Raw genomic sequence first — 15,564 nt, forward strand, 5'->3', positions numbered from 1 at the left:
AGGAAACGCAAGCAAGGCAGATGACGATTATTGTTGTGGGACAAATATACACCCCAAAGGGTGCAAACTGTTTTTAGAGTGTAAGAACAGTTTATACCCTTTGGCGTGCCCCTTCTGCCACACAGCGATAATCGTCATCTGCATTGATGCGTTTCCTTTCTTTAACGCTGCGAGCCCGGAACTTTCCAGTAACGAACGGCACGCGTGTTATCAGAAGGGGCACTCCAAAGGGTGTAAACTGTTCTATGCTGATAACGCGCGTGCCGTTCGTTACTGGAAAGTTCCGGGCTCTCAGCGTTAAAGAAAGGAAACGCATCAAGGCAGATGACGATTATCGTTGTGTGGCAGAAGGGGCACGCCAAAGGGTGTAAACTGTTCTTAGAGTGTAGAACCACTAGAACCCCTTGATAGCGACAGCCTTTCTACCAAATTGGAGCCGAAGGCACATGCAGCGCTTACGTCACGATGCCGGAACTCGCTTCCCAACTCTGGGCCGTCCAGCAGGTCCACGACGCCGCCAGGAAACTCAACCTCCCGGTTCCGTCGTGGGAGACGCCCACTCCATGAGAGCCCAAAGCTCTCGTGGCCTGCAGGACCTCGAATAAAGTTGATTTCCTTCCTTCCTTTCTTCCTTCCTTCCTTCCTTCCTTCCTTCCTTCCTTCCTTCCTTCCTTCCTTCCTTCCCTCTTTTTTCCCGTCTGGACGGCGCAATTCCAGAGACAGACTTGTGCGCTGTGCGTTTTACGAGAATCTTCCGCGTATTCGTGTTCGCTGCTCGCTATATGTATTTGCGCGCAGTAAACGGCGCTACACTCGGAACCGACAGCCTTTTCACGTCGTCTCAGGTTTCGTATCACGGCGTTGCCCATCGCTATAGCGTGTATCATCGATCGGTCGATTGACTGATGGAACTTCACGTACACCAGAGCAACAAAAGAACTACGAGATACGCCGTAATGAAAACTAATTTTGACCACCGATAGGCCGGTCGACTCCGCTATATACCAAAGCTCGGTAGACGAACGCTTATGCCATTCCACCCTCGCCGAAATTCGCGCGTATCACCGACAATCGAGGCCGAGCGAGCGCTCGAGCAGTGTTGCACTTAACGCGCGCAGCGGGATGGTGCGGGGACGAGGAAAAAGAAAATCAAGATGGTGGTGGCCGCCGGCTGTGCTGCGCCATGGTGACTCGCAGGGCGCGGCGGGGCGCGGAATGATGTCCTCCGCCGCTGCGGCACCATGTCGTGGCACGCGAGCGCCTTCTTCTCGTCGCTGGCCCTGTGGACCGTGGCCGTGCTCTTCGTGTCGCCCGAGACGCAGGAGAGCCGCGCCGCCTGGAGGCGAGGCGGCGTCAGCGCCCACGACCACCTCCTGCTCGGCTGGCGCAACGTGACGGTGGCGCTGCTCTGCGCGGCCATCATGTCGCTCGGCTACTGCAAGCTGCGGCTCTACCTGGACGAGATGTCGGACGCGCTGGCCGCCGGTCGGACGGGCCTCAACCCGTACAACGTCAACGACGGCCGCTTCGTGTTCGGCAATGTACGTATACACGCAGGGTGTCTCGCGTTACTCGAGCAAAACATTAAAAAAAGCATGCGGGTGTCACGTAGCTGGACAGAACCATGAAGGTAAGTTGTTTGCCGTCGCTTGGAGGCGATCAGATTAGGTATTCTTTTTTTTTTGTTGCGTTCTGCTTAGTTACATAATTATTCTTAATTAATCAATCAACATGTCGAATATATTATAATTGGATGAAAAGTGTCAATGAGAAAATTGTAGAGCAACACGAAAAAACTCCAGATACAGCTTTCTGTTGCTCAATGTGTACTACATAAAAGTGCTTTCCCAAGCATGAGAAAGGCCGGCGAATACACGAAAAACTGCCTTGAGCGGCCAGTCGCGCGGCAGGTTTTCGTGTATTCGCGGACTTCTTTTATGCTTGGAAAAACTTTTATGTAGCATGTATTTAACAGCAGAAAGCTGTATCGGGAGTTTTCCATGTTGCTTTACAATTTTCTCATTGACGCTTTTCATCTAACTATAATATCCGAGAAGTTGATTGATCAAGACTAAATATGTAATAAGGCAGAATGCAAAAATAATATCAGTATCTCCAAGCGACAGCAAGCGATATTACCTCGGTTTTGTCCAGCTAGGTGGCATTTGCGCACTTTTAAAGTTTGGATCAAGTTACGTGGGACACCCTGTGTAATGTACATGTAGTATGTTATGTATACGCATCCGACGTTCTCCTTAAAGCGCGTTCGTCCCTATAACCATTGTGACACGCAGGGCTTGAGACAGGGCTGAGAGGCAGGGCTGAGACGCTTGAGAATAGCTACAAAAGGGTTTAATAGACTCGCACTTGATACGAGAATGGGCTTAACAAACAGGCAGCTTCCACGACGGAGGAGTCGACTGGTTTCTCGCACGTGGATCTGTCGGCTCGCTCGGAACGCACGAGACAAGAGGGTTTGCCGGAGGAGCGCCCTCACATCACTGCCTTGTTTAGGAGGACGAAGTCTGTTGGTTGGGCAGGCTAAATTAAGCACACCATAGCAATTTTAGTTCAGCAAGTATAACAGTTAAACGCAGACAGTCGAGACACGAACACACAATTCGGTTAAGCACATAGTCTCTGAGGTAATCGAGAAACTGACGTTGACGTTTAGACAGCGGCTCATATGTTTCTTGGGCGAGATGTCTCTTGGTGAGCACAGTTGGGAGAGAGTCGTGCATCACTACCAGGTGGTGGTGTGTTTACCGATTCCACAGGTGAGGCTGGGGCGGCGCAAAGCTTGATTCGAGAAAAACGCACTGTTCTGGCATAATGGAGGAGGCGAGGTCCGGAGCCAAAAACTTGGAAGAGCGTTAAGTATAGCTGGGGTCATCTGTCCAGCCAACCGGCAAACGCCAATGAAGCCACGTGCGAGCTTCTCGTGGGCTTGATCGCTAGCGCACGAGTTTGTAGGGCCGATGAGTTCGGTTATGAAAGAGAGCATTCCTTGAGACAGCATTCAGCTTTGTCAGAGTTGGTGGCAGCTTGCGAAAGCTGACTCGTCGCGTCAACGTCACGGCCGATAAGAGTGGGCTGTTGGGAGTGGGCGATACCGTCGCAGGGGAAACTTGGGTATGTGCCTATGTTATTTCAAACGGTAAGAACGGAGTGCCTAAATTCCGACCTACGTTTATGGCGAAGGCTGCTCTGTCTCTTCGATCTTAGTCTACGGCTTGGAGCTTGGATGGGGATGCCCACATTGTGGTGTCTATACTGGAACACGTGGATGTCATGAGCATTTGGAGAGAAGCTACTAACTTTGAAAAGTTCTCTGCGAAACGCTGGTACAATCAAACTAGCGATTTGCAGCCACAAAATGACTTGCTTCTGGTGCTTGGGAATCGGGGACGCAGCACACGGCTGCGCTTTTGTCCGGTCCTGTGCAGTCGCCTTCCCTTGGGATGACGAATTCAAGAGACTTGATGCGTGGAAGGGCGAAGCGACGTTCGCGTAACGATACCTTGATCCCGCTGGTTTGTAACAAATTCAGAGCTTCACCAAACTTCATCAGTTGTCTTGTTTCTTTAGAGACAGCCTGTCGTTCGGAGCATATCCGTCAGGACTGACTCGCATAGGCGCCGACTACAAAGACGGGGGGGGGGGGCAGGGTGCTCCGGGGTCCAAGCCTACCCTCCCCCCCCAGAGCTTTCCTGGGGGGAGGGGGCGAGCCTCCTCCCCGGCGATGCCAAAGCCAACCTCCACCCCCAAACACACACCTCAAGCGTCATTACCAGATTTTTGTCATCCACATCACTTGATTTTTTCCTTTGACTTGCCTCTACCTTCTCACTTAAAATTTTATTGTGGGCAAACGCTTACTGCATCACTGTTGGCGCGGACGTGCCCGGCCTTTAATTCATGTATATAATAGTTTCGCTTTATTTTTGCAAATCCTGACAATAGGAGGACAAGCGCATTAGAAGCACCAGCGGCGGCTGCCTCATCCGTATTTCCTCACTTCAACATTGTTTTAAATTTCCACTGTGAATATCATGCACATGCACAATATATTTAAATATATACACAGAAAAAATTTCATTATATCTTTAAAACAGGAGGAGGTAGCCAATTACCAATTATCTCTAAAGGTACGGATGGTCTATGAATATGTTGCTGTACCTTCACCTCGCTTCAAATTGCTTTGTATGCTTCTTTGACCCCGAAAAAACCTATAGACTTCAGTGACCCCTTCGGCAGAGCCATTTATCAATGGCGTGTGAAATGCACGAGAATTGTGTATTTCAGTATTGCTTCTCTTTCCAGTAAGCGATGCTAGCGACTCATAAAAAAAGAAAGGAGAAACTCTTCCCATAAGTTACAACATTTATTCTGGATGGAAACATCGTCACTTGCCTGCACAGGCCATAAATATATACAGGGCGTCCCAATTAACTATGATGCACCAAGATTTAAAAAAAGTGCAATTGCATTACTCGAAGAAAACCTAGTGGATATTGTTTCCAGTAAAGTGTAATATCCGCCAGTAATTTTTTCGTTACAGAGATTTATTGAAGTAATTGTAGATATCTAGCACCAGAGGTACTACCCTAACTATAGAAGTGTCAATGAGGCAGTTGTAGGCACAGCCAAGGGACATCTAACTGGGGTATTTTCAGCGACGTACTAATGGCGTACTCATTTTTTCCGACTGATAAATAAACACCGCGAAATATGAAACATACCACGTGACCATCCATTACTAATATCACTTGTGTGTTCATAGCACACTTTTTTTAGTCATTGCCATATTTTTATTACATGTACACTTATGAACTTCGACTGTTCTTTAAGGCCCCTATTTAGCCACAACACCACAGCGAGAGAGAAGTGCAATAGCAGATAAGAGAGATGTGCTGCTTGTAAATACGCGTACTTACCTCAGTAGATTATCAGAGTACGCCATGAAAAAAAAAATCACCAATTTGGTTGCATTAGATTCGTCTCTAAGAGCCCCATCGACACCTTCTGAAAAGTACAGCTTTACATATCTCGGGAGATATCAAGTTTTTATGCTAAACGTCAACAAATACAATCTAGGTGAATGCATACAGACGGCCAGGCCATCGAAATATCTTCTCCTGCTGCGTATCGAACGAAAGGTGATGAGCTGTTTAACGTTATAGTGCTGTCACGGGCGGGACGGACTAACGCAAAAAATAGGAAAGAATTATTATGCATATCCTACGCATTGTGGGAAAAGCCGACGCCTTCGACACCTTCATCCGCTTGTTAACAACGCCTCCGATATTAGCCCCATTTGATCCATCTCACCAGGTCTTTGTTGCCAATATCAGCCACTCACACAAATGGGCGATAAGAAATCAATAGAATCGAATAATCCTTACATCTTGCGATTCCTGCTTGCCAGATGTCCAGGAACACGACGGAATGTACGCAGCTTCCTGGTGCGCACGCGAGTAACGGCTCCCCGAGACTTCTGCGGCGATTTTCCAGGCGGTGTGGCGGTGGGGCACTATTACAGCTTTGACCGCGTGACATATCCGCAGTGTACGTGATACAAAGGTTTTCAACAGCTGTCTGTGAGACCGTGTTTCTCAACGCAGGACAAAGTCACGATGACACGGAGCGTACTCAACTGTCACGACCGTGCGACAGAATTTCTGGCATTGTATAGCAACGACATCGCCGAAATGGAAGAGAACATGCGCGCAAACTTCCGGCTGCTCATTGAGGACATCACCAACTGGCAAAGCGAGCTTTCGATGGTCACCCGGGAGCTGCGATCGGTGTCGACGTCAGGGCAGTCGGCGGTGCGGCCGCCGTCCGACGTGCCGGGCATCCCCGATCAGGTGAGTGCTACGCGGACCCTGAATGTGGGCAGTGCGCGCAGCGACCGTGTGTTCCGGCGTTGCAGGGGGCCGCGGGAGGCGGGGGTACCAATAGCTCGGGGACCAACACGCCACAGCAGGGTCTCGGTCCGCTCAAGGGGCCGGACACCCGGAGCATGCTGGTGACGAAGAATCGGCGCCAGAACCGGCACACCGGAGGCAGCTCGTCGGGCGGCGCCACCGAGCGCCCGTCGCGGCCGCCGAAGCTTCTGGGCGCGCAGGCGGACCGCGACACCGAGGAAGTGGAAGTGTGGCCCCCAACGACGCGGGGCTCGGCGGCGCGCACCAATGCGATGGCGTTGTCGCGCAACGCTCGCCACGGGGACCCCATACGCGAGAACACCATTTTGAACGTGCGCCGGCGCCTGAACAGCTCGCGCACCTCCGATTACAGCCCTCCCGAGCGACACGGCTTCGACGACCCCCGACCGCAGGCCGAGAACGTGCCCATCGAGCTCGAGGAGAGGGGCGGCGTTGGCGCCTTGCCATCCAAGATGCAGCAGTGGCAGCAAGAAGACGCAACGCCCACGGCAACACCACCGTTAAAGGCTTCGGAAGAGGGTAACCAGTTAGTGCCCTGGACAGGTGGCGATGACCTGGACGCGGACATTGCGCCTTCGCCCAAGGAAGACGACTCATCGGACTACCGCGCGGCGTCGCTGCAGCGCCTGCCACAACGCAACGAACACCACCAGCAGCAACAAAGGAAGGAGCACACGGAACCAAAACCTGGGGACGAAGAGAACACGGGTGACAGACTATGAAATCATAAGTTGGCATCTTAGAATGCTGTAAATGCAAAGCGATCAAAAAGCCATGTCTATCGTCTAACTCACGACAAGGTCTCCCAACAGTCCTCGAAGTGCTGTTCTTTCTTTTCCTGTAGCAAACGCTTCATAAACTCTATACCAATGCCAGTTTTTCTTTCCTACCTAGATTTTCAAAAACACGCCCCAACAGGTTGGCTCTGATGGCTTTGTGGCGTTTTCCATCGTGCTAACAGGTACTTACAAATGGTTGAAAAGTTACTATCATGTGAAAACATTGTTGGTACATGGAAGAACGCTCTTATATGCTCAGCGGCACAGCCAAAAATTTTTTTCTGGGGGACTGGCATCCAATTGATTGGGGACGGGGGACTTGGAATGACGCATACTAGCACAGAAACTTCGGGGCAGGGTTGCCAGGTTCAAAAAGTGAAAAGTTGCCCGAAAATCGTGAGAAGTAGCTGAAAAGTGCTTAAAGAGTAGCCAAAAAAAGTCGCCAGGCTGCTGCCATGGCCAGCCACAAAGAAAACATTGCTGTAGCCATTTATGAACTGCTTATTTTGAAACTGTTTACTGCCTGTGACTTATATAAAATGTGACTTTAGAGATCAAGTTAGAACTGGTGGCTCCATATTCATATTCAAGAATTGTTATCCCTATATAGACGACTAAGTAAACACAAGTAGTGGTCACTGAACTCTAGTACCAGCGAATATGTTGTGTGAACAATTCTCTCTCTTTAGTCATTCGCAAATGTATCCCTGTGCCATATCTCAACTTTCCATGGGAATATCATATACTATTCAGGGTTTCTTATCACTTAAGAAATGTTCTGAGCAATCAACTACAAAAGGAGACATGCCATGGAATGAGCCAGAAGGTGTTCCTGTTGAATGAATTCGTTGGTTGCAAGGTGGAGGTTGCATCCTCCCTTCCAAATACACATGGTGAGGATGGTCGTTGCACATTGTGTGTATATCATCAGAGGCATAGTACAGCAAATTATACCACATATTTGTAATATTTTGTCTGGTTTGCGTATGGTTGTTATAGAAAAATGTTTATTTTAAAAGTAGCCAGAAAGCAGCCAAGTAGCCAACCCGAAAGTTTTCTTGCCACAAGCCTTCAAAAGTAGCCAATTTGGCACAAAGTAGCCAAACCTGGCAACCCTGCTTTGGGCGAGGCGCGTCTGCAGGGATGGTGTGCCACCCCCTGGCTATGCCCCTCTGTACCCCCACTGGAACGCTGGACCTCGTGCAAAGGAGTAAACATGGGTGTGTGCAGGCGTCGCCATTCATGCATGCCAACTTTAACGAATGATATTCAGTACGCCACAAGCAAGCAGAGCATGACACCATAGGGAAGATGGCATCTTGCAGTAACGTCTCTAAGAATCAGAACATCATTTTGCACTTATGGCATAGTGCAATGCTGAGAAACGCGCTGGCGGTATTTAGAGCATTAAGAAGGAGATTATGCAAATGGTGCAAGCAACCTTAATAAAAAAGTGCTAAACCGGTTGAGTAGCTTTAATCACCGAGGATTGTCAATATATAATATGTATTATTATATAAGGATGTATATAATAAGTAAAACTTGGCTCCGATGTTCACAGCAGTGTATGCTATCCACATACTTTTTTCACCAAGCCCAAGGGTTGGTTCAGGACCCCTTTAAGTGTAAAGTGCTTTAGTAAACTGAGTTGGAAGGTAGACAGCTGCAAATTGGCCCTTGGTGTCAGTTAGTCGTCATGTAGCAAGTTCACTTCTTTCATTGTTCTCACAATGTTTTGCATGAGACATATATTTGAAATGTCTGGACAGGTGCTTTTCAGGTGTGTTAGACATAAAATAATAAATATTCTCATATCTGACATTCCTGTAAAGAATTCTCGCATGGAGTTCACATTCTGTAAACTTCACAGAACTTGCCTGGGAATTCAAAATTCCAAATTCGTTCTGAAGCTGTATGGTTTTCATGATTCTGAAGGCACAAGAAATATAATGAAACTAAACTTTCCATGAGTAGAATCTATTGGTGCCTGAAGGGAATAACTGGACTAAATAAACATTTCCAAGCATACCCATGTCATGATAGTAGTGACAATGGTCTTCATGTGGTTACATTTCCTGTAAGAAATAAAGACCTAAAGGAGTGCTCAGAACACCAAAACATGAAAGAAAAAGAGCCAATGCATGAGATTACAAGTGCACCTGCATTGCAAAGAAAAAAAAATAGTTGAGTTGACCATGTTTTACAGATGGACGTAAGTAATTGATCGGGTTCTTGACTATTGTTACCATGCCTATAGAAATTGATCAATTTGATAGATAGTTTTTGTATGCATTATTAAACATGTCTGTTGGAATTCTTCTAAAGCCAACGCATAAGATTACAAGTGCACCTGCATTGCAGAGAAAAAGAATTTGGGAGTAGTCGAATTGACCACGTTTTGCGGATTCATATAATTTAATGGGTTTTTGAATCTTGTTACCGTGCCTATAGAAATCGATCAATTTGACAGAGAGTATTTCTATGCATTATTCAAAATCTCTGTTGGAATTCTTCTAAAAGCAACATCATGCACCATCAGAAATTATGACTGAACTTCAACTATTTGTCATATTTCATGAATTTCGGCACATTGGAGATCCTGGAAAAATAAAACTTTGGCTGGCAGTATCGTCGAAACTAGCCTCCTGTGCTCCTAGCAGCCCTTCAATAAAGGACGCAAAATTTTAGCTTTGTCCAACAAAACAATTTTTGAATGACAGCAGCAGTGAAGACAGAAGTTTCTCTGGGGTTGTCAATTTTCCAATGTGGCATATAAGCAGTTTTATTATGCCTCAAAGAACCACAGATGCTCGTGAGTGCATGCTATTTTGATTTCGTGTTTCACTAATTTCAAGTGCAACATTTTCCCCATTGTGAGTTTCTTTTATCCATCAGCCCTTCAACAGTGTTATAATCATCATCATCATCAGCCTGGCTATGCCCACTGCAGGGCAAAGGCCTCTCCCATACTTCTCCAGCTACCCCGGTCATGTGTTAATTGTGGCCATGTTGTCCCTGCAAACTTCTTAATCTTATCCGTCCACTTAACTTTCTGCCACCCCCAGCTATGCTTCTCTTCTCTTGGAATCCAGTTCATAACCCTTAATGACCACCGGTTATCTTCCCTCCTCATTACATGCCCTGCCCATAACCACTTCTTTTTCCTGATTTCAACTAAGATGTCATTAACTCGCGTTTGTTCCCTCACCCCATCTGCTCTCTTCTTACCCTCCTTAACATTAAACCAATCATTCTTTTTTTCATTGGTCGTTGCATCATCCTCAATTTAAGTAGAATCCTTTTCGTAAGCCTCCAGGATTTTGCCCCGTACGTGAATACTGGTAAGATACAGCTGTTATACACTTTTCTCTTGAGGGATAATGGCAACCTGCTGTTCATGATCTGAGAATGCCTACCAAACGCAACCCAGCCCATTCTTATTCTTCTCATTATTTCAGTCTCGTGATCCGGATCTGCTGTCACTAAATGCCCTAAATAGATGTATTCCCTTATTATTTCCAGTGCCTCACTACCTATCGTAAACTGCTGTTCTCATCCGAGACTGTTAAACATTACTTTAGTTTTCTGCAGATTAATTTTTAGACCCACCCTTCTGCTTTGCCTGTCCAGGTCAGTGAGCATGCATTGCATTTGGTCCCCTGAATTACTAACTAAGCAAGGCAATATCATCAGCCAATCGCAAGTTACTAAGGTATTCTCCATTAACTCTTATACCCAATTCTTCCCAATCCAGGTCTCTGAATACCTCCTGTAAACGTGGTGTGAATAGCATTAAAGAGATCATATCTTCCTGCCTGATGCCCTCCTTTATTGAGATTTTGTTGCTTTTTTTATAGAGGACTACGGTGGCTGTGGAGCCGCTATATAGATATCTTTCAGTATTTTTACATATGGCTCGTCTACACCCTGATTCCGTAATTCCTGCATGACTACGGAGGTTTTGACTGAATCAGACGCTTTGTTGCAATCAGTGAAAGCTATATACAAGGGTTCATTATATTCCGCACACTTCTCTATCACTTGATTGATAGTGTGAATATGGCCTATTGTTGAGTAGCCTTTACGAAATCCCACCTGGTCCTTTGGTTGACAGAAGTCTAAGATGTTCCTGATTCTATTTGCGATTACCTTAGTAAATAATTTGTAGGCAACGGACAGTAAGCTGATTGGTCTATAATTTTTCAGGTCTTTCGCGTCCCTTTCCTTATGGATTATGATTATGTTGGCGTTCTTCCAAGATTCCGGTATGCTCGAGGTCATGAGGCATTGCGTATACAGGGTGGCCAGTTTTTCTAGAACAATCTGCCCACCATCCTTCAACAAATCTGCTGTAACCTGATCCTCCCCAGTTGCCTTCGCCCTTTGCATAGCTCCCAAGGCTTTCTTTACTTCTTCCGGCGTTGCTTGTGGGATGTCAAATTCCTCTAGACTATTCTCTCTTCCATTATCGTTGTGGGTGCCACTGGTACTGTACAAATCTCTATAGAACTCCTCAGCCACTTGAACTATCTCATCCATATTTAGTAATGATACTGTCGGCTTTGTCTCTTAACACATACATCTGATTCTTGCCTATTCCTAGTTTCTTCGCCACTGCTTTTAGGCCCCCTCCGTTCCTAAGAGCATGCTCAATTCTATCCATTTTATACTTCCCTATGTCAGCTAGCTTACGCTTGTTGATTAACTAGGAAAGTTCTGCCAGTTCTTAGTTGTAGGGTTAGAGGCTTTCATACATTGGCGTTTCTTAATCAGATCTTTCGTCTTCTGCACTAGCTTACCGGTATCCTGTCTAATGAAGTTAGCACCGACTTCTATTGCACACTCCTTAATGATGCCCATAAGATTGTTGTTCATTGCTTCGACACTAAGGTCCTCTTCCTGAGTTAAAGCCGAATACCTGTTCTGTAGCTTGACTGGAATTCCTTTATTTTCCCTCTTACCGCTAACTCATTGATCAGCTTCTTATGTACCTACTTCTTCTGTTCCCTCCTCAAGTCTAGGCTAATTCAAGATCTTACCATCTTATGGTTACTGCAGTGCACCTTGCCGAGCACGTCCACAACCTGTATGATGCCAGGGTTAGCGCAGAGTATAAGGCCTATTTCATTTCTAGTCTCGCCATTCGGGCTCCTCCACGTCCACTTTCAGGTATCCCGCTTGCAGAAGAAGGTATTCATTATCCGCAAATTATTCCATTCTGCAAACTCTACTAATAACCTGAAGCAGCAGAAGCTTGATGTGGGCGAGCCGGTTTTGCATACTTGAAGAAAAGAGCGCTACGAAGACAAGGACTAAAAGAAGAACATGTACGACGGACAAAGTGCTACTTCCAACTAAATTTTTTTTGAAGAAACAGGACTTTAAATAGATACAACCTAGAATGGCCCATCGTGACATCACGACCTCCCTATCTCATTAGAAAAGCTATCTCTTTTTCGGTAAGCGTCACTGAAGGCCAGCTAATACACGTGCCCTCAGCTTTTGCAATGTAGAAAGCTTCCAATATCTCCCGTTCTAGTCTATCTCTAGACTGTGCCAGAAACCTGGTGTCGCGAAGATTTCTAGCGTTTGCGATAAGCTTCTTCAAAAGATCAAACAGGCAGGAGAGGGCACTAACACAGAAAAGCCATTTGATAGGGAGAGATTACATGTGATTCCTTATTGGCACAGGGTGTCCCACAACCTCAAGAAGGTGGCGCAAAGGCACAGTGTCAATCTTCTCTTCAGTGCACCGTGTAAGCTGGCCAAGATATGCCTTATGATGACAAAAGCAAAACCCGAACCCTGCTCTAAGAAACACGCAGCGCAGTGCACGGCTTGCAAAAGTAATGTCGTATATGAGATACCCCTAAGTTGCCAACAGGTTTATATCGGTCAAACCAGACGGTGTTTTAATGAAAGGGCGCATGAGCACAACTGGGCCGTAAATAACAATGCGGGGGGCCATCTGGCAGAACACTGTAAACGTCACAATTGCCGTCCGTATCTTCGCGACACCAGGTTTCTGGCACGGTCTAGAGATAGACTAGAACGGGAGATATTGGAAGCTTTTTACATTGCAAAGGCCGAGGGCACGTGCATTAGCTGCCCTGCAGTGACGCTTACCAAAAAAGAGATAGCTTTTCTAATGAGATAAGGAGGTCGTGATGTCATGATGGGCCATTCTAGGTTGTATCTATTTAAAGTCCTGTTTCTACAAAAAAAAAAAAAATTAGTTGGAAGTAGCGCTCTGCCCGTCGTACATGTTCTTCTTTTAGTCCGCGTCTTCGTAGCGTTCTTTTCTTCAAGTCTACTAATAACTCTCACTTGCTATTCCTGTAACCTATGCCATATTCCCCCACTGACTTGTCTCCAGCCTGCTTCTTGCCTACCCTGGCATTGAAGTCGCCCATCAGTATAGTGTATTTTGTTTTGACTTTACCCATCATCGATTCCACTTCTTCATAGAAGCTTTCGACTTCCTGGTCATCATGACTGGATGTAGGCGCGTAGACCTGTACGACCTTCAATTTGTACCTCTTATTAAGTTTCACAACAAGACCTACCACCCTCTCATTAATGCTATAGAATTCCTGTATGTTACCAGCTATATCCTTATTAATCAGGGATCTGGCTCCTAGTTCGCGTCTCTCCGCTAAGCCCCGGTAGCACAGGACGTGCCCGCTTTTTAGCACTGTATATGCTTCATTTGTCCTCCTAACCTCACTGAGCCCTATTATATCCCATTTAATTGAGACTAATTCCTCCAATAGCACTGCTAGACTTGCATCACAAGATAACATTATAGCGTTAAAACGTTGCCAGGTTCAGATTCCAATGATGGCCTGTCCGGATCCCAAGATTCTTAGCACCCTCTGCTCCGTCACAGGTTTCACCGCCGCCGTGGTCAGTAGCTCCACAACTGCTGGGGACTGAGGGCCGGGGTTTGGTTGTTGTATTCATATAAGAGGTTGTGGCCAAGTACTGCGCCAGGGTGGCCAATCCTGCTCTGGTGAAAGAGTGTGTTACCTGTTCTGGTAATGCACTCCAGGCCTGTTTATTCAATTTTATCAAGACATGGATTTTTTTTTTGAATCTGGTGGAAAATGGTGCGGAACCAAGATTCAAACCACGGTCCTCTTGGACGCGAGGCAGATGCTCCACTCCTATGCCATCGCTGCATCTTCAACAGTGTATGTACAAATTATTACAAGTAACCCTTCCCGTCATGTGGGGCTTTCACTCACACAAGAGCACACAGTCAATTTCAGACCAATAGTCACCTGAAGCTTCACTAGATGTCCACTCTTACATTTTGAAAACCGCCTATGCGAATTCTCTTGATCACTGCTGTACAATAATGTGAAACACTCCACATTACTGTACAGCACTGTACAGGTACTAAACACAGCATGTGGAGGCTCCTGTGCCAGATGAACACATGCTAGAACACCCTGCTTGCATAGAAAAGGTGATGGAACGCAACAATAAAGTATGAGGATGTTTCTGCATGCTCCCTGACTTGATAACCATTGCTTTGTGAGCCTAAAGAATGTACCAAAACTATGTCATTTTCTACCGTGCTCCAGCACGTGATTATGCTCTGTGATCAGTTTGTTCTGCTTCAATATTTGTGTATCACTGAATTACGCTGCTAGTCATGTTTCCATGTGCACAGCGTGCAAAATCGTGCACTGTGCAAACGAGGCAACAGCTCGTGCGTGTCGCTGTTAGCAGAAATGTATAGCGCCGGAAAAAGAAAAGCGAGGAGAAAAAAAAAAAATGAAGGCGGGGCCTGTGACGTATGCGTCACGTGATCCTCGAGGTCTGGTATGGGAGAACGCAGGGAAGGAATTTCGCTTGCGAAGGCTAGATGGGCTGAGTGGAGAGAGTTTCTTGCTTGGCAATGGAGCCTGCCTGCCGAAATCATGGGTTCGCAGCACTGAAATATTTATATCTCGGCTGTTAATGAGCCGATTTGACAAGTTTTTGCTGCAGAACGCTCCCTTGAGGACACATAACAACTTCGAGCATATAAAAAAAATTTGATATGGGGCCTGGTGAGGGGCCCTTTAAGCGGTGCTGTTGCCTTTGCTTCAGCCAAATGTTGTGGCTGTAGAATATAGAGGGATGAGCCCTGTCATACAGCATGTCTTTTTCCCTCCTTTAGTAGTGTATATGCTTACACTTTGAATAAAGTTTACCGACACAAACATTTTATGTGATTTTTCCTCTTCAATTCCTAAAATGTGCAAGAATTAATTGTATCATTTTCAAATACTGTTTGATGTGTTTGAATATGTGAAGTGCACTTTTTGAGGCATACAGCATGTTGAGCAGGGCTCTCACCAGATGTTGTAGCCACACGGTATTGTAAACCACTGACATGCCCATCAGTCAGATCAGTGCTGGGGTCGCAAGCCACATCGTGACCGTGTTACCGAAAGCTGGGTGCACATCACCCACATGGGCCATTATTTTCTCCTTTGCTCTGTGTTTCTCTGCATTTGGCCCAGGATAAGCCAACACCTCCTAGAAGAGAGCTAAGTGGTGTTTCTTCTGAGCCAGTGTTGGTAACCGTTAAAGACGGTTGGCAGCCTCGGAGTATATATTTATAAGAAATGGTCACCAAGTGATTATGATAATGATGATACTTCCTCAGAATATTGCGTTTCATATGTTTGTTTTTATTGTTTATAGATGCCTTAATGTGCTTATCCATGTGATGACGAGTGAACAGTCAATGTAACAAGGCAATGTAACCACTGATATAGTATAATGGTAAAGGTGCTCTTATGAAATTCTATGATTGTGATCAGGTTTGCCAATGCCTT

At 46.2% G+C, this 15,564-nt stretch overlaps 1 protein-coding gene across 1 annotated transcript; it reads left to right on the top strand.

Annotated features, from left to right (window-relative positions):
- Positions 1-733: 733 nt before the first annotated feature.
- LOC142572245 (uncharacterized) lies at positions 734-6,826 on the top strand. The gene is made up of 3 exons (XM_075681218.1): positions 734-1,541; positions 5,625-5,870; positions 5,936-6,826. The coding sequence occupies exons 1-3, from the start codon at positions 1,242-1,244 to the stop codon at positions 6,671-6,673; spliced, it is 1,284 nt and encodes a 427-aa protein (XP_075537333.1). The 5' UTR covers positions 734-1,241; the 3' UTR covers positions 6,674-6,826.
- The last annotated feature ends 8,738 nt before the right edge of the window (positions 6,827-15,564 follow it).

The sequence above is a fragment of the Dermacentor variabilis genome, chromosome 2, assembly GCF_050947875.1.
Source record: "Dermacentor variabilis isolate Ectoservices chromosome 2, ASM5094787v1, whole genome shotgun sequence".
Lineage (NCBI taxonomy): Eukaryota > Metazoa > Arthropoda > Arachnida > Ixodida > Ixodidae > Dermacentor > Dermacentor variabilis.

Coding starts and splice junctions, on each gene's coding strand:
- LOC142572245 (XM_075681218.1), top strand. CDS start 1,242: ATGTCGTGGCACGCGAGCGCCTTCTTCTCGTCGCTGGCCCTGTGGACC. Junction 1,542..5,624: donor GCCGCTTCGTGTTCGGCAAT/GTACGTATACAC, acceptor TTCTCAACGCAG/GACAAAGTCACGATGACACG. Junction 5,871..5,935: donor TGCCGGGCATCCCCGATCAG/GTGAGTGCTACG, acceptor CCGGCGTTGCAG/GGGGCCGCGGGAGGCGGGGG.